Here is a 19,305-nt window from a genome sequence, read left to right as displayed (position 1 = left end):
CTGGCTCTCATTGTAGCCACAGTGAGTTATTTTACACCCCAAGTCACTGCAACTCAAACTTTTCTTGCAGTATCATTGTGTGTTGGATGGATTTGTGAAGAATGGCACAGTAAAGACAATGCCTCAATTCTCCAGCAAGGCTTACAATTCCATTTTCCATGGCATGATGAAGGTGCTGAATGACATCCTTTGTGATCCCTATCATGGCACAAGGTTGCATGATCAGCTTTCTCAGTGGGCAAAGGAAGGATGTTAAGTACTGGGGCAGCCAACACGCTCGTGCTGGCTCCTCATATCAGGGCTGTACTGCAAGAGGTTGATTTGAATGTAGAGAGGTACCAGCACATTCTGGCAGTCCTTGATTGATTTCATAATACCTAGTCCTGTCAGTACCTGTCATTACACATGTAGTACATGATTGATGCCAATGCTCCTGTTCCTAGTCATACCTGCTGTGAACTGTTCCTAAGTTGTGGAGTGATCACATGTTTGCAAAGTAAACATTGAGATGGGGAGTACTGGACAACACCCCAAGGAGAATACAGTCTGGCCAGTTTTGTACAGTGATATCTAAGCATGAAAGTTCCATAGCAATCCATAGTAAGTAAGATACTGGACAAAGTTCCATGACAATGTGACCATTCCATAGTAACAGGCAACTAGCCATAGCAAAAAGTGTTGTTGGGTGCATCTGTCCAGCCTGGACCTAGCTAGGGGACTCTGTGTATTATGGAGCACTGTGGAGAGCTCCACAGCTCAAAGTGATTTACTGATGCATGCATGTGCCTTGGGCCTGTGTTACAGCCAAGGAGCAACAAGGATGCCACAGGGGCAGCAACCACCTCAAAGGTGAACCCAGCTGCCACATAACAAGCTACAGTAACTGTGTTGCACCCTGTGAAACACATGAAGCAACAGCAGAGAAGCATGTGGCAATTCCCTGTTGGGTGTGTCTCATCAACTTACCACTTTGACATATGGCATAGGCAATAGGGCCTGCTGTTGCTATGGGTACAGAGCTGAGAGCAAGGAGGCCAAGCAGCTTGAGGTTCATGGTGGTTTGGTGGAAGGGGCATTATGGTTCAAGGCTGCCTCTTTTATAGGATGAATTGCCACTGCAAGCAGGTGGGCAGGGAAGGTGTCACACATTTAGGTGGGCCCTGCTGGGCATCACACTGTCATGGCTCGGGTGGGATGACTTGGGAGGGTGCCAAGGAACTCTGTTCATGTCTTACATATGTTTATCTATGCTCTTAGCTAACAAAAAGTGGGAAATTTGCATCAGGATCACTTCCCACACCTGACCACCACTCATCTAGCAAATTTGGGCAGGTCTCTTTGCAGAATACCCATTTATTTCATGAATAATTACATGGCCAACATACAGTGTCTTTCAGTAGAATTGAATTGAGTACCAACAAACAGGCAAGGGTTGCATGCAGCCCGCAAGTCACCCAACTCTCACTTTCTCACATGCACAGTCAGCAGGCTACCCCGTGCATTTGCAGTGGCTATGAGCACAGCCACCTGCAAAGTTTCCGGAATAATATGATCCTGTTTCACCCATGCCTGCTCTCTACCAAAGGGCCCGTGTAGCGTGTTGTACGAAAACCCTTTCTCTTTCCTACCTCGAACAATACAGAAGTAACTGTCTGGAAACAGTGCAGCCTGCGATATCCTCGTTCTTGTCTGGATTGCCCTTTGCGCAGGTTTACCTGGAATCCATTCAATACATATAGAGGCTCCCTAAGCGTTAAACTATTGATCGCTGGCGTGGATGGAAATTCGAAGAAATTGTAAATTTGCCTTGGTTCCGAAACATGGTGCTTGTATTTTATACATCGCTCCTCTCTTTCATATTCAATCTTGGAAACATCCAACTAACTGCCTTTAACAGTGTATGTTGTAAACAAGAATTCTCTGCTCTTTCCAGGTGAAAATTGACCCGAAACTCGTGTTCCAAGGTCATCGTAAAGAAGGAAAATATTGGTACATATGGTGACAAAGCAGACACTGGGTATTACAATGAACAGCACAAATAAGAAACAAGCATAGAGTGACACAGTGAGGACAAGAAAACATGGGACCAACTGCTCAGAGGCTCTCTGGATTGATGATCACTCAGTTAGCCCCCACCTTGAAACATAACACACATACTCATTGACAGGGATAGAGCTAAGAGCTCAGGGAATCGGTGCCAGCAACGCGGTCGCGGCGCATGCTGCCATGCATGCACCTTGGGCTGCGTTACAGGCAAGGATCATCTGAGGTGCCGCAGGGGCAGCGACTGTGCCAAAGGTGAATCCGGACGCTGCGTAACAACCCACAGCAACCATGTTGCACCCTGTGCAACACATCAAGCAACAGTGAGGACGCATATAGTTCCGTGTTTGGTTTGTCCCAGCGACTCACCAGTTTGACATAGGGCGTAGGCAAAAGGGCCCGCCATTGCTACGGGTACGGAGCTGAGAGCAAGGAGACCAAGCAGCTTGAGGTTCATGGTGGTTTGGTGGAAGGTGCGTTATGGTTCAAGGCCGCTCCTTTATAGGATGAATTGCCGCCCATCGAGTCCTCTCCGCTAAATTAAACCTAAACTTCATACAGCAAGTTGAGAAGGGTCCTGGAGGGCTGGAGTATGCATGGTGATTCGATTACGCGAAGAAGCTTTTCCTACTATCACCTGCGAGGATGTGATGTGGTGAGTCGTCACAGACCGAATCACACGTATGTGTTCATGACTCTAAGGCCACAGGATATCAGGAGTTACCACGCAATGAGATCATTATCTAGAGCCATCAGAATCTTGTCCGCAATGCGCAGGAAGTGTGGATTGTCGTTACCTGGCAGGAATAATGAGCTCCAAACTAACAAAAAGGTGAAACGAGAATAATGAAATGGAAGGCGGCCAGATACGCTGACTGATAGCGACTGAGCGACAGCGAAGCGTTACCAAGTCTATTGTGTACTATGTATCTAGCTTATGCTCTTCGCAGATAGATCGTTTCAGTTACTCGGACTGACTGTTGCATTCAAAGTCGCATCCCTCGGCTTTCAGTTCCGAATGGCCCATCTTTTCGAGTTTCTCGTCAAAATCTCGGTTCCGATATCCAGACACGATGCGTGCTAGCAGATCGGACGTCGAGACGCCAGGTGTGCGGCGGGTAGGGAGGAATTTTCCTGAGAGGAAATGTAAGTGACTGCGGCTTCTTGGGAATCATAAAGTTGGATGTACCTTGCTGCTTTACGAATGCATACACGTCGTCGTGGCCTTCTGCGCCGTAGGGCTGCTCGTCGTGTGCGACATAATCGATTTTCCACTTCTCGAGAAATGCGGGATCAAGTATCCACGGTGCGTCAGCGACAACTTCGTCTACCCATCGGCAGTGACGAACAGCCTCGCATCTACGGGTTAGGTATGGATGAGACGGGACACGAAAAGGCAGGGAGGGTACGAACCGTTCGGTGTAGCTCATGACGCTGCGACATTTGTGGTGTCGGACATCTTCGTCGCTGCTAACGCCGACGAGCAGGTACACGTTTGGAAATGAGAGCTTTGCTTGTCTGAGCTGTAAGGCGTGGCTAACTCCGTCCTGATTAGTGTTCCGTGGCAAGTTGGGCGGCGAGGGTGGCCCTTACCCGAAGTGAAATAGATCATAAACGCCTAAAGGGCGTTGCGTTAAATACATCTACCGAGATCAGAACGAAACGAGTGGGTTACCGTCTGCGTAGATGCGAACTGGTCTGTCTGTTGGTGGTGGGTTGATGCGATAGAGTCGTCCGGGCTCGCCCTCGATGGCTCTCCTGACGAACGATTGGATGTCGTGAGGTGTGAGTGAGGCAGTATTGAAGGGGGCTGGCTCTTGTATCGATAGCTGGGGTACAGCTGAGTGCACCCTGCTGTCGTCGATCTGTGATGTCAGCGTCGACGTCGACGACGAATGGCGGAGGCCAGGATGCCCGTGATGGCCTGCCCTTGCGGTGATGGATGATTCGACATCGCCGTCGTATGTCTGTGAATCGATGCCGTCGTCGGAGAGCATGCTGGACGCGAGCTGGTGCCGGCCGCCAGCTCTTGCGGCGCCAGACTTGCTATGGAGGGGAGTGGGACGGTTGGAGCGTGCCGAGACGGGTGCAGACTTGGCCGATCCGCCGTCGTCTGTGAGCGGGTCATTGTCCTCTTCGGATCTAGATAGACAGATCGGGTGAGCCGAGCCAAGTCAAGCCAAAAGAATACTTGCGCGTCGTAGGTGGGTGAGTCGGTTGGGAGAGGATGTTTCCCGATCGACTTCCTCAGGGGCTGCGTCTTCCTGTGCTGTGTGTGCAGCAGATCGTCCATGGTGGGTGGGAAGAAGCGACAGGGGGCGGGCACGTGCCAAGCCAAGCCACCGGGTTAGGACCACCACGACGACGACCACGATGTCCGCGGATCTGCCCAAAACATGGATGGCGCTCGCCGTCGCACTCGTCCTCGGCGCTGTCTTCCACGGCCCACCCCGGCCATCCAGTCCGGACTACGCTGTGTGCTCGCCCACCGGCGGCATCCACACGGTAGACCCGGCCCACCCCACCGTACAGTGCATCCTCGTACGGGACACCCGGATTGCAGACGTCGGCAGCCTCGGTGCGTCGCTGTCGTTTGTGTGAGCCTGTCAACTGACACGACGTCAAGAGGATGTCAACGCCCGTTGGAACCAGCGAACTGGAGGGATCCTTGACTTTTGGAGGAGGCCGTCTCTCAACGTGTCGTTCATCGACCCCACCAGTGTAAGTCGTCCCTGGACTCGCTGGTACGTCCCCCAGTTCCGTCCGCTGGCGTTGGTCCACATCTTCGTAGATGCACACGCGCACGTTCTGGCTTACGGCTCATTGAAGCTCAATGTCGATCTCTCTGGTTGCACATCGAAACAAGGTGATGCGCCTGCTCCATGCACCTCAATCACTGACAGACTCAGAGGTACTCGAGAGACTCGTCGACTTCGTCAGAGCAAAACCCGATATCCTCAACAACCCGTCCAAATGGATACAAGGCATGGGCTGGGACCAGAACATTTGGGCAGTGCCAGAGTATCCTCATGCAGTAGGTGTCTGGCACTTGTTCTCGACTCGCACAGCAGCGCATACATATACTCACAATTTCTAGGACGATTTCGATGCTGAACCGCTTCTCAGAGGCAGGCGTATATACTTGGACCGTGTAGATGGTCACGCAGCGTGGGTATCCAGACGCGTGCTACAGCTTATGGGCGAGCTTCCAAACACTGTAGATGGCGGGGAAATCATTCGCGATGGTTCTGCTCACCCAACTGGTATATACATCCACGTACTTTATGCATATACCGCGATTCTTATGCGCGTCAGGCATTTTCGTGGACAACGCGATGTCCCTGATTCCACTTCCACCTCCGAGCGAGGCAGGCATGCAGCGCTATTTCGAGAGGACCGTCAAGGATGCCCTCGCCGTTGGATTGACCAGTATCCATGATGCCGCAACCGAACCTGACGCTATCGAGTTCTACAGGCAGTGAGTACTCTCATATAATCATAAAACCTGCTCATGCCTCGAAGATATGCAGAGTCCAAGAAACTCCCGGTGTGTATCTTATGAATGCCTATTTTCTTCATCCTTAGTCTTCATACCGTAGCTTCGTCTTTATCTCATGGGCCATTTGGATGCCATCGAGTATTGGGGTGACAAACTGCCTCGCCTGGTTGACTACGGTGTTGGGGAACGCCTCAACCTCCGCAGTGTCAAGCTGTTCACCGACGGTATGTCAACTCTTCTGAAATAGGGCACAGATTAATACCGGCTGTAGGTGCGCTTGGCTCTTTTGGAGCAGCCATGCTAGAGCCGGTATGTGCTTATTGTGCTTTTTTTTGCTGGTTATGTACGCTTGCACAGTACAGCGACAATCCATCCACGAATGGACTAATGCGAATCCAGGAAGACGTTCTCTCTAACCTCGTCCAGCGATTCCACGCCGACGGCTGGCAGGTGGTGAGTTTCAATGATTGTCTCCCCTGTGCCTTTGAGATTCAGTGTCCGCTATACGTAGAACGTCCACTGCATCGGCGACCGTGCCAACCGTGTTGTCCTCGATATTTTCGAAGACGTGTTCGCTGGTGCTAATATGTCGGAAGTAAGGCCGCGTATCGAGCATGCGCAGATCATGACTCTTGAAGATCTCGAGAGAGTGGGACGCCTGGGTGGTACGTATATTCATCTGCCTCAGATTCGGATTCCCGTAGTTTTTCAAAACGCTTGTGTTCGATAGTGATACCTAGTGTTCAGCCTACACACGCGTAAGTGTATACGGGGCACGTAAGGATAGTACTAAACTTTTCATTCAGGACCAGTGATATGTGGTATGCAGAACAGCGCTTGGTAAAGTCTTCTTTTTTCGTGGAATGAGCAGAACGTGACTTGTTGTAGGGTCCAGAACGTATCCGTGGGGCATATGCGTACCGCACGATGATTCAGTATGTTTTTTTTGTTTGCTTGGGACATGATGCCCGTTCGAGCCCACTCTCTAGGACGTCTCGAAACCAAGTTCTCCCTCTTGGCTCTGATTTTCCGGTGGAGGGTATTAACCCCCTATTGGGCTTTTATGCTGCAGTCGCTCGGCTCTCGGTTTCTGGACGGTCTCCACATGGCCCCCAAGGATGGTGTGTTGCCAGTTCGTTTGTCCAAGCAAATCTTTGAGTTCTATTTCCCCCGTCCACAGGTACCCCGAGCAGTGTTTGACGCGCTTCCAAGCCCTCAAGGGCATGACACTGGATGCGGCTTATGCTTCGTTTGCCGAGTCTATCACTGGGTCGCTCACCGTGGGTAAGAAAGCCGATTTCGTCGTCCTAGACCGGGACATTATGACAGTCCCGGCGTCGGAGATTCTGGGGACTAAGGTACTGGCGACCGTTATTGATGGAGAGGTAGTTCATGGAGGCTTTTGAGAGCGTTTTCTTTTCCCTCTCTCACATATCAGATACTAGAAGCTGGAACCTGGTCAGTGGGTTGCGTAACTGGGTACCAGGCTGTTCTTCCATCTGTGCTGGATGTATCTAGGGAGCTTATACCCGTGGGCGGTGGATTGTTTGCTCGCACTGCCCTTCCTTTGACCTGTATACCTTTGCATGTTTCCCATACTTTACCCTTTACCGTGTACATCCGCAACAGTGTCCTCTGCCTTTGTGATGCCGAAGTGCACGATATGACGTCCACAATAAGGTCTTCCCTTCATCCCTATGATGGTGGATGGTATGCCCAGGATTCTGGTATTGTGCGCAGAATCGCTTTGAACCGCAGAAGCATTGTTGGGAGAGAGTTCTGGATGTCAACCTAGATACAAAACTGGCCTTCTCATCGAGGAAAGGGAACAAACCTCTTCAGAGGCAATGAAAGCTTTTAGCTCCTCGAATGCACATCGATCCAACATACCTAACTGGATCAACTGTTACGAGCTCCACACCCGTCGGTGATCAGTTGTACAATGTGACGGATTCGTTCTTCTGCAGTTGGTACCATCCAAGACGTTTTTCCTGATACTGGTTGGCGTGGAATGGCGGCAGGCACAATCTCTGCATCACCATCCTGTGTAGTGAGGGAATCACCCCCACTGCGCTGATAGCGTAGCAGGCTACTGCAAATACGTGCTTAGATTACGAGCAACGTTCAAATAACCAGCGACGTCAATCATGTGATATCTGATCCGGTCGTCCGCTGTCTGACGTTTCGACGGGAGATTAAATTAGCTTGGTGATCTCATCAGCTCCGGGATTAAAAGCGGTCTTCCCGCGAGACGAACTTCAAACCTGGAGATGGAGTTGTGCGGGGGCGTGACTTTGGGGGAAAGAGGGAATTGAGAAGCTCGTTGTAGACGCCATGGTATACGTTTACACGTGGGTTCTGTGAAATAATATAAAACTGGCGAATGATTTCGGCTGCCACATGGTGGTTGATTGCAGAGACTGGTACTGAGACCGACTATGAAGCTGTGGCCATTCTACAGGGGCTATTTGGAACCGTTTAGGGTCCTAAACTGAGTTTGAAAAACTTTCCAAAATAGCGGAGGCTGGAGAATCGCACCCCCGAACCTCCCCGAATGAGCAAGTGCTTTCGGCGGAACGCCGACTTGTGCTGGGGTGTCTGTGCAGTGGCGTGTAGAGGCGGGATATCCACCATGTTAGGGTATTTGGATGTCGTCAGCGCATGCTTGTACTAGTAATAAGAAAGCGGAATTTCCTCCGTCCCAACAAAGAGTACACGTAGAACTGCACAATTGTTAGTTAACACAGGCCTCTAATTAAACAAGAAAAACCATTCATCCAGTAGAAAAAAAGTGAAAAAAAAAAAGATCTCAATTTTGGTCAGGAATTGGAGGAAACAACACCCATATTTTCAACCTGCCGCTTGCTCATCGCTGGCAGAGAGTTTTGCAGTGCTCTCTAATCCAGCCTTACTCACGCGACGCATAGGCTGTAGGGTGGCTTCGTCGACGGGTGCACGGCGGACGTGACGCCATCGACCCTCTGCATCCTTGATTTCCATGTCTTGTCCAACGCCTAGCCCTGCGTCAGCGTCATCTTCGGCTTCCTGGGAGGAAGACAACATGGGAGGAAGGCTCTCGCGAGCGTGCGGCAACCTGCGTCCAGGCTGTCCGTTTTGTTCGTCGTCTTCTGTACCGCCGCCGCCGGAAGTACCGGTAGGTCTTCCGCCGAGCTCGCGAGCTTCGAATGCCATTAATTCGGAAACGAATCCGATGTTGGGGGATACACCGCGACGGCGGTCCACGACGAACGCGTATGCGCGGGAGAGGGGCCAGCGGTGGGCGTGGATGAGGTATGCCATTACTGCTGCGACGCTCCGGGAACGACCAGCCTTGCAGTGCACGAATGTTGGTGCGTTGTAGAGTGCTGCTTCGTCTATTTTCACGTAAAGATGACTTCAGTGCCTTCATTTTAACGTGGGCGAGAGGGCGAAGAAGAAACGTACCCAAGGTCTCACATACGAGTCGTAAACAACCGCGGACTTTTTCTTCGTCCACGGTATCACGCATGGGTATGCGTACGTACCGCTCGAATTCGTGGTGTAGGTCCAGCCCATAGTCATCTGCGTCGCACTCTGCGGCGATGTTCAGGATACGACGGATACCGAGTTCTTTGAGTTCGGTCACGTGGTCAGGAACGGTGAGTTCGGGGCCGAGGTAGAGGAAGCCAGGGAGGATCGTGGAGACACTGAAGGAGGGGAGTTCTTCAGGAGCATCGGAGCCGGTGGAGGGAGCCCCCCCAGGAGGGGAAGGTCGTGAGGTGCCAGGTGAGCGTGGAGGGAGGAGTGGCATGGGAGTATCTGGGGTGAGGGGAGTGCGGGGAGGAGTAAGTGTATGTGCAGACTGTGTGAACACGGAGGGAGGTGGAGGGAGGAAGTCTGTGGGGCTCGTGGCCCACCGTGGCGATAAGGCAGGTGGTGTATGGTTCGAGTGCAGGAGGGTTAGATGTGAGGGTGACTGCGGAGGTACGGAGACGCGGGGACTCATGCAAGCGCTCGATTGGGTAGGTGTGATGGGCATCGTGGCAGACCGGGTTGGTTGGACACGGATTTGAAGACGGGGCAGGGTTAGGTGTTGGTCGCTCGGGTACGAAAGGTTTGGTGCGCTGGGACGTCTTGCAGGTAGTCCGGGGTAGTGGTGGTATATGCATTGGGAAGGAGACGAAGTGGGATCATCGGCACTGCGCGACTCGACAAAGGTGAGCGAGGAAGGAGTGGCCGTGTTGATTTGGAAAACGCCTTTTCCTTTTGCACTTTTCGATGACTGGTCCGTCAGAAACGTGGTTGTCAGGGGGAGGTGGTTGGAGGTCGATATGGGTAAAAAGTTTGGGGTGTTTCAGGGCTGCTGCCATCCCGCCTCTGAGATAGTGAACGCAGCCTGGGCCGAGAAGAGACGAGAGGAGGGGTAGGAGTGCCCATGCGGTGACCTGTAAATTATCCTTTTCCGATTCGTCAGTTTCGTCGCCATGTATGATGACGATGTCGCCGTCCCAGTGGTCTGCTGCAGAGAGTGTGTCCCACAAGTTGTTTGTCGTCTTCCGAGGTCATGAATTGACGGAGTGAGTTGAGGGAGTGGAAGCCACCACTGCTGCCTGGTTTTCTGTAACGTTTGAGTATGAGAGAGGGGATGGCGACGTTGACGCTGCCAGCGATACGACGGGCTTGGTATACGGCGTAGGGACGCGTATCGACGAGAATGGGATGCTTTGAAGCGGATAAGCTAAGACGGTCGGCGAGGATGGCTGGGTCCCATGCAGCAGCAGCCAGCACGGAAGGGGGAGGCGAGTGGGGACAGTTCTTGGCTGCTTGAAGAGGCGGAGTCCGAGGCAGAGGAGGGGGAAGCACAGCGCTGCTGCTGGACTGGCTCGACTGGGGTGTAGTACACGCTCGACGTTGCGCTGGACGAGCTGGGCGACCGCAGAGTACGAGCAGCTGGTGTTTTTGTTGTTTTGCCAGACGAATACGGTCGAGTCTGGCTCGGCAGCGAGCTGAACGATCGGATTGGCCGCAGACGGAGATTCTGCTGGACAGTCTTGCGTAGTTTGGCCAGATCTGCGAGGTCCTTTGAGAGGTCGTCTGTCTCGGGTGACTGGGACGAGTCGGACGAGCCCGAAGACGGCGACAGCTGCAGGACATCACAGTCGGCGTCGGCGTCGTCGTCGTCGGTGTCCTCCACTGCGATTGCCGGGTAGAACGCCCTTGCTGTGTCCGGTTTCAGCGTCAGATTGGCAGGCCGTCCCCGTCTCATCTCGTCTCGTCGTCGTCGTGTCGGTGGGACTGGGCGGGTGAGAGGGGTGGGCCGGCCCGGTCCGGCGGGGGAACATGGGAGGGGGGGTCGCGCCGGCGTGCCGTGGGGGGTCGTCTCGTTATTTTCGAGCGCCACTCTGTCCTTTCAATTCCGTGCCTTGACACTGCTACTACCACCTTGCCATGTCTTACAAGTCCTCTGCTTTTCGAAACCAAACGACTGCCTCAGAGCCAGCGGGGGGCAAGTACGGAGCTCAGACAAAACAGCTTCGAGAGATTTTCCCCGACTACTCTTCAGACGGTATGTGTTCAACCAGTTTTCCTCCCCCTGAACATTGGGAAACGCTCACAATTGACATGCCTTTCTTTCTTCCTTTTCTTCAGATCTTCATTCCATCTTAGCAGAAGTCGGTGGCGATCTTGACATTGCTGTTACTCGAATCACCGAAGGTACGCTCGCACCCTTCATCGCCCACAACATTTTTTTTCCTTCTCTTTTTTACGAACCAATGTCGACAGGTCATGCTGAGCAATGGGGCTCTGTGAAAAGCAAAAAGGACAAAAAGACGTCTACCGCAGCTCACTCGAAGGACCCTTCCGTCTCTCGTGACCGGACAGATTCTCGTGGCGGTCGTGGCGGTGGCAGTCGCGGTGGCCGCGGTGGTGCAACACGAGGAGGTTTCTCTCCGCGTGGCGGTCGTGGATCAGCTCGAGGTGGGCCTGGGGTTAACGGTCATTCACGCACCCCACGTCCACACACCCCGAAACCGTCCTCACCCGCTCCTGACACCACCGATAAGGATTGGACCTCTGCTACTGCTGCCGCTGACGTAGATCAATTTGCTGCACAAATCACGGAGACTCCAGTTGCTCCCATCGAGGAGCAAGGTTGGGCCGCTGGTGCTCAGATCTCTTGGGGTGTTTCGCAAGATACAGTCAATGCGACAGTAAAGCCCGCGACTTCTGGCCCTCCAAAACCCACAAAGCCAGGCGATTCTAAGCTCTCTTGGGCTCAAATAGCAAAGTCAGTCAGTTCATGCTCTGTCTGCATTTCCGTCTCAACTAGAATTGGATGGTTGTATCAGACCACAAGAGAAACCTCCCGTTCAGCCGCCTCCACCCGCTCCACCCGCTCCCTCTGCAATTGAGGTTACGGAAACCACACCGGCACCTCCACCGGACGTGATCGTCGAATCCACGCACGAAGGATGGGAAGAACCCACTACCGTTCAGCCTCCAGTTTGGGACGACGAACCACAGGTCAAACCACCGTCAGACGACGCCTGGACATCATCGTTACACCTACAACCAGAACCTCATCAAGAGGAGCTGTCTGTCCCAACATCCGAACCGGAACCCGTTCAATCGACCATACCACCTTGCGAAACCCCCCAGCTTCCTGAACAACCGGCCGTCGTCCCAACTCCTTCGAAGTCTCCATCACCCGTTCCGCTCCGATCGTCGATCCATCCCCACCGCAACGCCAGCAAGTACAAGACGACCGACCAAGCTGTCGTTATGCCTACGTCGAGTCTCGCATCTGGACTGGACAAGGTTGGCATGCAGTTCGGCAGTCTGAGCATTGGAGGTGACATTATCGAGTCTTCTCCGTACGTTGAATTTACGGTTACATTGACCCTTGAACCTGATGGAATGTTTATTCTACAGTATCGAACCTCCTGTGGAACCCACCCCACCCAAACCAAAAGAATCACCTCAACGACCAATCTCAGTTTTACCCCCTGTCCCCCAATCGCCACACGACATTGCACCAAGCACATCTCCGACTCAAACGACCACGACGCTTTCGCCCACAGTGAGCCAACAGGCGTCCGTTCCTCCCCCAGCTCCCGCTCCGGCACTTGCACCTGCACCCGCACCTGCCTCTGCTCCTGCTCCTGCCCCTGCCCCTGCCTCTGCACCCGCACCCGCACCCGCACCCGCCTCCCTGCCAGTTACCTCATCCGCTTCGACACAGCCTTCTCAGTCTCCTCTCACGACCTCTGTATCCCACGCATCGATATTGCCGTCTGTGGGTCAATCAGTGGTGAACACTAACCATACCTTACCGCAACATCAACCCCAGCCATCCACTCAACCACAACAGCCGCCATCTCAACAACCACTGCATTCTCTGGCCATTCCACATCAGCCCCAGCCCTCGGGACCTCTGTCACAACCGCTGCAGCAAGTTCCGACACAACATCAATTCTCGCATCATGGCTTCCCTGCGCATTTCTCTGACCCTGCCGTGCAGCAATCCGCCCAGACGGCTACGCAGATCCAGAGTACGCAGCAACAACCTCAGCAACAGGTATCCGCAACGTACTTCCGGCAGGCTGAGGCTCCTTACTTCCACACTCCAACGCCCCCTGCCAGTGGCCAAGAGTATGCGATAGGTGCCTTTGGTGGTCAGATCGGGCAACAACACCCTGGGCAAGCTTCACACCTCGGCAATTTCGGGAGTGGTGATTATGGATATGAGAGCGCAAGGGTAACGTAGCTGAATTGTGCCGTCTGCATTTTACTCAAGTATCTCACAGGGATTTTACGAATCATATGGTCAATCACCCGGTTTCAGCGGGGGTCGTAATGTCCTTGGCCATGATGATGTCAAGGGCCTTGCGGGCACCAACCAACTCCCCTCAGCCGGAGTCGGCGTGCTTCCACCTTCCTCCCAATCGACTCAGCTGCCACCACAAGGCTCGGTCGCACCGCAGCCATCGGCTGCTCAAGGTCCCCAGCAATCTTACCCACCGCCTACGATGCAGCCCTACTATTACCCATATGCTCAGAACCAATATTACGGCTCTCCCTACAATTCGGGTTATGGTGTTCCACAACCGTTCGTCAAATATCCTGCCATGTACCAACCACCTCCTGCTCAAAGCACTGGTACGGGCAAGCAAACTGGGGTACAACAAGATCACTACGCCCGCGGACCTTACGGCAACCAGCATCAACACCAACCATATGACGAACTGTACCAACATCAGCAACACCACGCCCAGGGTGGCCTGACTGGGGATTACAAACACCCACAGTTGTACAGCAACCAAGGGATCCAAGGTTTTATGGGACTCGGCCAAGGTGGCAACGCCCCGTCTGCGCAGACACTTGGGCAACGTGCTGGTGGTGGTTCTCCCGAAGCGCCATACAAGCCGTATTCGCAAAATGTGGGGGCAAAGGATGGTACACCCGGCGTCGGTGTGGGCGGTGTTGGTCAAAGCCAAGGCGGACGTGGCGGTGGTCAACAGAGTCATGGCCAAGGCTTTTATGGTGCTAACCGATTCGGGTCGTCCGCCGGTGCTGGTGCCCCTCACGGCCAACACCAGCCAGGTGGACAGCAGGGTAGTGGTCCACAGGGACATATGAATGTTGGCTACCCGCAAGGTAATTCCGATGGCAACTTTTATCAGTACCGCCAGCAGGGGGGTTACTGGCAGTGATTGATTGATTAGTGCTTTATACTACGTCATATTTCCACGCATTGTTGGGTTGTCTCGATCGACGTGCTCACTCGTACTCATCTGCTCTTAGCTAGTTGTCTACTCATACCTGTAATGCAACGATATACATTGCATTGTACCTTTAGCATTCAGTTTAGTTCGTCTCGCCGTGGAGAGATATTCAACGAAATGAAGGCATATGTTAAGAATTAAGCAAAGTCTACGCCAGAGAGCCACTGGTCGTAATCGTACATACTTGAGAGTGTGCTACTATCCTCTAGAGAGCCAGCGTCCAGGGCAGTAGATCGGACATGGGCTATGTACGATTCCAAAGCTCCGTCGGCAAGTGCTAGATCACCCCTTCCTGAACTCTTCTCAACAAATCTCATGTAGTGCAATTGGTCCATGTATTCTGCTTCGTCATGCATTGCATCTAGCATCAGTTGAGAGTGGTCGATATATCTGAGCGGCGTCAATAGGTTGTTCCCCCACCAGGGCTCTGTTGGCGTACCTATGGTATTCGGAAAGCTCTTCTGAGGGAACCTTCGGGTCAAGAAGATGTGACGCAAAGACTCCGCTGGACTGAGGTAGATCGTTCTTATGCAATAGCTGGGATTTGTCTGCTGTATCCGCAGGCAATGCTTTCCTTCGTAGCTTCTCATTGTGCGACGAAGGATGCGTGCCCATCCAACGCTTGACGCCTGTTACGAGCCTATGTACGTCGGGTTATAGCGGACATCACCATTGCAAGAATGAGGGACAGAACCTGGGTTGGTGTACGACATGCATGCTACTTGGCAAGAAAGGGCTGTATGACACTCCCTTGATGAACTTCCTTCGTCGTACACACGTGAGATTCGGTTGGTGCGGATCATCGAAACTCGATTTCTCACCCTGGTGGCGTACTCATGCAGCACGCGAAATGCTTTTCGAGCGAAGTGAACAATAAGGGCCGATAGTACTCCGACCAGAAGTCACCTCGCTGTTCGACAAAGTCGCTCAGAGATTTGGTAGATTCATCCAGAGGATACAGGGTCCTCAGGTTTCCAGTGTCAAACCATTCTTGGTATTTTCCCCTTGCTCGAATTGCTTGTGAGTGGCGTTCACCTTGAACGCCGAGGAAAAGGTTAATGGCCATTTGTTTATCAGCATCTAAAGGTGTTGTAGTTAGCACACCCGAAATCTGCGCATTGGAAATGTTTCTGACCGAGTAGAGAGTTTGCATAAAAGCGCCGTATGTTTTCAATGATGTCACGCGAATGACTATTCCAGTGCGGTAGTCGCCGATAGGTTTCAACCCTGTTAACAAGTGCGCTGCCCGTGTACTGCAAAGCAATTGCTTGATGGACATGTTAATCATGGCATGGATCAGATTGCCCGCTCACTATCTCCATGGTCATGATACATCTCGGTCAACATATTGACAGCAACGGAATCGAATGGAAGGTTTGGGTTTCTGACCACGCCAAGCGCATACAACTGGTGCCCAAAAGCTCGCTTTCCGAATACGAACTGTGCAGCATTCGTGCGATCCAAGCAGTCGACGCAGTTGGTACGACATATACCGTTTTGGAGCAGAATGTCGTTGCGCCCAGCGGGACGATGTTGTTCATCCTCCCTGAGCAGCAAGACGAGAATATCAGCAGACGGCAGGGAACACGGAAATGGAAAAGGCCTCACGACCAACAGTTCTGAAGATGGTGGGAATAGGGTTCGGAGCCCGTATGGAAGAAACCTGTCATTTGTATCGATTCCTCAGCCAGGTCTTCTAGGTAGCTAATGACGTCTTGCGTCTTCCTGTGATGGCATTAATACCAGCAAATATGCTGTTGGTAAAGAACGAACTCCTTATATGCACGGGACATGTCCCAAGCACGATATACCATCTTCTTGCCTTCCGGGAGAAATTGGTTCAGATAACGCACGCATTGAGTGTACTCGTCCAATAATTTGGACTCTCTTGGAACTGGTTCTCGTCTCTTTATCAGGTTGAGGATGATGATTGGGGTACCGTAACGCGCAAAAAGGTTATTGAAGTGGCGGGATGCCGCGGTATAGAAGGGGTCGACAACGCTAACTAGTGGATATCAGTAACAAATTCGCGGGTGCTCAACAGCGCACTCACTCTCTATTGGCGGCCGAGGACTCATGCTAGTCATGTCTTGGGTCCAGTATATAGGGATGCTCCCGCGATACTACGGTGACAGTGATGAGGAAGTACAAAACAAGAAAAGAATTTGTGTACCTGTACATAACTTGTGTAGTGTGGGCTAGGTTGCCGTCGTGATGGATGTTCAGATGACGGGACATAGAATGGCGTTGTCAGTGCCTCCGAAACTATCTGCTCCGTCTCAACTTCGTTCGCGACGTTGCCCTGTTTTATATATTAAAATGGAGAAAAACGCGAACAGGTGAGGTATGTATACCTCTTCATTGACGCCTCGGGTAAGGTATCGGGCCCCGGCATAGTGGCGAGACCGACGAGCGATCAGAGTCACAAAGACGACGCGGCTAAGTATGTTGAGTTCTAGCGTCGGGGTGCATTGTTATCTCGCGTTTCGGTCGCTCCGCAGACGTATGGCTTACTTGCTTGATCTACATGACCATGTATGAGGGGGATGAGCCATGCTTGTCCGCCTCGAGGAGATTGGTCATTGAAAGGAAGGGACAGCATGTGGAAATTCCAAACGTAACGGTCGTTGAACCACCACTTCGATTTCTCGAAGCGGTTTGGTTTCGTGAGATTCAGCTGCAACGTAGAGGTGACATCATACGAATAGCTTTCACATAGATGAGAACACAAGAAGGAAAGGGGGATATATTATACCTGAAGTAAAAGTTTTTGGACATGTCCACTTGCTTGAAGACGCTGAGTAGACGCTGTTCTTCCGTCGGTTTGTCCACCTTGTTGTTGAAGCATACGGGTATAATTTCTGTGCTCTCGCAGTGGTAGAGATAATGTCCGCCGAGCAGGGCAACAGATGAACGTTTGGATATGACGATCATATACCAACCGGCTGTAAATTTGACGAACCCTATTCCGCATGAACGTGAGGTGTTGGTCGGCGGTATGATGGAGGTAGCCATACCCGCAACGCCAAAGATGATCCTCGCCTTTCCAATGCCACCAGACGCCCTGTTTCCGTCGTCCAACATCTTAATCATAGCGCTCATTTGCCTTCCACTGTAGTCAGTTTCGTCCTCGATGACATTCAGGTCGTTCTGGGAGGTCCTGTCAATTTTCACAATACGGTGTCTCGAATCAGACGCGTTGGATATGATGATATAGAAGCGCAATTTATTCTCGTAGAGGATGAATTTGTTGAACGCGGAATGCTTAGGCGGGGTGCTGCAGCGGGTTGCATGATGAGTGAGCTTGTCTGTAATGGACACGGACTCAAAGGGAACGTCTGGGTTCGCTGAAGATAGTCGTGTCTGCGAACAGTCCTGGACGGCAGCAGCCTGGTTCTTCTCCACCAGTGCCATGTATCACGAAGAGCTAACGAAGAGGATACAGCCTTATGACGCACTGTCCTGCTTATGTCATCAATTGCCCCTGTCACGAGTAGTGAACATTCACTGAATGCTTAACACTTCCAGCTCATGTCATTGTCTTGTAGGCTTGTTCACTGTAATAAGTAGGCTGTATGATAGGCTTAGACTGTGGAACGAGCGTGCACCTAATTTATGATATCCGTACACTGGTGGTAGGAGCCTCTAGTTGCTTAGTAATCAATCAGCGTGCCAGGGCAGAAATTTACATTTTACAGAGCAAGTATTGACCTCAACGGTACTCAGTGTGTGAGTGTGACCATGCTACGCACAGTGTAAGTGATTGCAACAGGTTAGGTCAATGCACGTCCTCATTCCCATCACACAGGAAGCCGAAAAATGCGCGCTCAAAGAGGGCACTCGAGGCTCGCGAGCCCAAGGAAGTGGAGGATCAACGCAAGGCGATATTTGTTCATGGAATGAAGACTGGAGAAGTAGTAGACAGACTTATGAAAGAGCTGGTACGTTTTTTGTACCCGATTTCTTGGTTAGCGAGGATCTCGTCTGAGCAGTCATGTTAGATGGCACTCAAGCAACCCCATGCAATCTCATTTTCACAAAAAAATGCCATTCGACCGTTTGAGGATGCATCCTCACTCGAGTTTTGGGCTCACAAGAACGATGCATCTATGTTCATGATCGGTCAGTCAACAAAAAAGAGGCCAGCTGGCATTGTTATCGCGCGGACGTTCGACTCAAAATTATTGGACATGTGCGAACTCGGCGTAGAAAGATTCGTGAGTTTATCTGAATTCAAGGTTCGTTTCCTACTTCATGTGTTTTCTGGCAATGTTATGACGTCTTATGCTCGTCATAGACACCAAAATCAACGCCAGGACACAAACCAATGCTTCATTTCGCGTCCGAGCTCTTCGATACCCACCCGCGGTATATGCAACTGAAATCTCTCCTTATGGATCTTTTCAACGGCGAAGTTATTGATTCGATATGTCTTCCTGGGCTGGAACACGTCATTAGCATCACTGTCGCACCTTCAAAAGCATCACAGACGAGCTCCGCTCTCTCTGATGGTACAACACATGAAGATTCTAAAAATCTGCCAAACGTGCATCTACGGACGTACACCGTGAAACTCACGCCCTCTGGAGCGCGGGTACCCCGAGTCCAGCTCACGGAGATGGGCCCTTTTGTTGATTTCTCGCTCCGTCGACACCAAGAAGCGGATCCGGATATGTTGAAAGCGGCCCTGAAGAGACCCAAGTTGAAGAAACAAGATATCGAAAAAGGACTGGGGAAAAAGAAAAAGAATTTGGAGGTCGACGAGATGGGCGACTTGAGGGGGCGTATCCATGTTGCAAAACAAGATCTCAACAAGTTACAGACGCGAAAGATGAAAGGACTAAAAGAAAAATCCGGCGAAGGGGATGGAGATGTGAGCATGAGTACGGATGAATCGGAAGTCGAGGATGCCTCGCCGCCGAAGAGACAAAAAAGAGCTTGAGGATTTGCCCTTGGTTTATGATACTGTACAGGTGTCGCTCAAGTGTATTGCATTCG

General features: G+C 51.9%; 8 protein-coding genes across 8 annotated transcripts; 3 read left to right on the top strand and 5 right to left on the bottom strand.

Moving 5' to 3' along the window:
* Positions 1-1,774: 1,774 nt before the first annotated feature.
* F5J12DRAFT_858457 (uncharacterized protein) lies at positions 1,775-2,931 on the bottom strand. Its single transcript, XM_051746763.1, has 4 exons — positions 2,754-2,931; positions 2,413-2,699; positions 2,158-2,344; positions 1,775-2,105 (listed from the first exon to the last, which is right to left on the bottom strand). The coding sequence occupies exons 2-3, from the start codon at positions 2,498-2,500 to the stop codon at positions 2,184-2,186; spliced, it is 249 nt and encodes an 82-aa protein (XP_051595875.1). The 5' UTR covers positions 2,501-2,699; positions 2,754-2,931; the 3' UTR covers positions 1,775-2,105; positions 2,158-2,183.
* Positions 2,932-4,365, bottom strand: F5J12DRAFT_858454 (uncharacterized protein). The gene is made up of 6 exons (XM_051746762.1): positions 4,239-4,365; positions 3,719-4,185; positions 3,637-3,661; positions 3,457-3,579; positions 3,233-3,402; positions 2,932-3,177 (listed from the first exon to the last, which is right to left on the bottom strand). The coding sequence occupies exons 1-6, from the start codon at positions 4,334-4,336 to the stop codon at positions 3,008-3,010; spliced, it is 1,053 nt and encodes a 350-aa protein (XP_051595874.1). The 5' UTR covers positions 4,337-4,365; the 3' UTR covers positions 2,932-3,007.
* On the top strand, positions 4,366-7,259 carry F5J12DRAFT_858440 (amidohydrolase family-domain-containing protein). Its single transcript, XM_051746761.1, has 16 exons — positions 4,366-4,621; positions 4,670-4,771; positions 4,835-4,909; positions 4,953-5,077; positions 5,141-5,306; positions 5,359-5,521; positions 5,566-5,590; positions 5,643-5,766; positions 5,814-5,851; positions 5,900-5,995; positions 6,054-6,207; positions 6,273-6,300; positions 6,349-6,382; positions 6,431-6,477; positions 6,532-6,663; positions 6,723-7,259. The coding sequence occupies exons 1-16, from the start codon at positions 4,417-4,419 to the stop codon at positions 6,946-6,948; spliced, it is 1,740 nt and encodes a 579-aa protein (XP_051595873.1). The 5' UTR covers positions 4,366-4,416; the 3' UTR covers positions 6,949-7,259.
* Positions 7,260-8,392: 1,133 nt separating this feature from the next.
* F5J12DRAFT_907316 (protein-tyrosine phosphatase-like protein) lies at positions 8,393-9,332 on the bottom strand (the record flags this gene model as incomplete). Its single annotated transcript, XM_051748915.1, has 2 exons — positions 8,393-8,916; positions 8,987-9,332. 2 exons carry the CDS (start codon positions 9,330-9,332, stop codon positions 8,393-8,395), a joined length of 870 nt encoding a protein of 289 aa, XP_051595872.1.
* A 443-nt stretch (positions 9,333-9,775) lies between these two features.
* Positions 9,776-10,826, bottom strand: F5J12DRAFT_426712 (uncharacterized protein). Its single transcript, XM_051739372.1, has one exon. It carries the CDS (start codon positions 10,673-10,675, stop codon positions 9,992-9,994), a length of 684 nt encoding a protein of 227 aa, XP_051595871.1. The 5' UTR covers positions 10,676-10,826; the 3' UTR covers positions 9,776-9,991.
* Positions 10,827-10,869: 43 nt separating this feature from the next.
* Positions 10,870-14,340, top strand: F5J12DRAFT_426647 (uncharacterized protein). The gene is made up of 6 exons (XM_051739371.1): positions 10,870-11,087; positions 11,171-11,236; positions 11,306-11,810; positions 11,872-12,396; positions 12,455-13,280; positions 13,330-14,340. The coding sequence occupies exons 1-6, from the start codon at positions 10,970-10,972 to the stop codon at positions 14,233-14,235; spliced, it is 2,946 nt and encodes a 981-aa protein (XP_051595870.1). The 5' UTR covers positions 10,870-10,969; the 3' UTR covers positions 14,236-14,340.
* Positions 14,341-14,429: 89 nt separating this feature from the next.
* Positions 14,430-17,748, bottom strand: F5J12DRAFT_858425 (SacI homology domain-containing protein). Its single transcript, XM_051746760.1, has 14 exons — positions 17,325-17,748; positions 17,063-17,270; positions 16,822-17,015; positions 16,662-16,762; positions 16,481-16,609; positions 16,361-16,430; positions 16,081-16,312; positions 15,916-16,032; positions 15,621-15,853; positions 15,443-15,574; positions 15,129-15,387; positions 15,002-15,070; positions 14,747-14,947; positions 14,430-14,697 (listed from the first exon to the last, which is right to left on the bottom strand). The coding sequence occupies exons 1-14, from the start codon at positions 17,719-17,721 to the stop codon at positions 14,445-14,447; spliced, it is 2,595 nt and encodes an 864-aa protein (XP_051595869.1). The 5' UTR covers positions 17,722-17,748; the 3' UTR covers positions 14,430-14,444.
* Positions 17,749-18,048: 300 nt separating this feature from the next.
* On the top strand, positions 18,049-19,249 carry F5J12DRAFT_896964 (Brix domain-containing protein; the record flags this gene model as incomplete). Its single annotated transcript, XM_051747990.1, has 4 exons — positions 18,049-18,062; positions 18,116-18,248; positions 18,309-18,545; positions 18,605-19,249. The coding sequence occupies 4 exons, from the start codon at positions 18,049-18,051 to the stop codon at positions 19,247-19,249; spliced, it is 1,029 nt and encodes a 342-aa protein (XP_051595868.1).
* Between the last annotated feature and the right edge of the window lie 56 nt (positions 19,250-19,305).

This window comes from Pisolithus orientalis, assembly GCF_024613125.1.
Source record: "Pisolithus orientalis strain OTSU chromosome Unknown F5J12scaffold_46, whole genome shotgun sequence".
Lineage (NCBI taxonomy): Eukaryota > Fungi > Basidiomycota > Agaricomycetes > Boletales > Pisolithaceae > Pisolithus > Pisolithus orientalis.
This window is presented reverse-complemented; position numbering and strand designations above follow the sequence as displayed.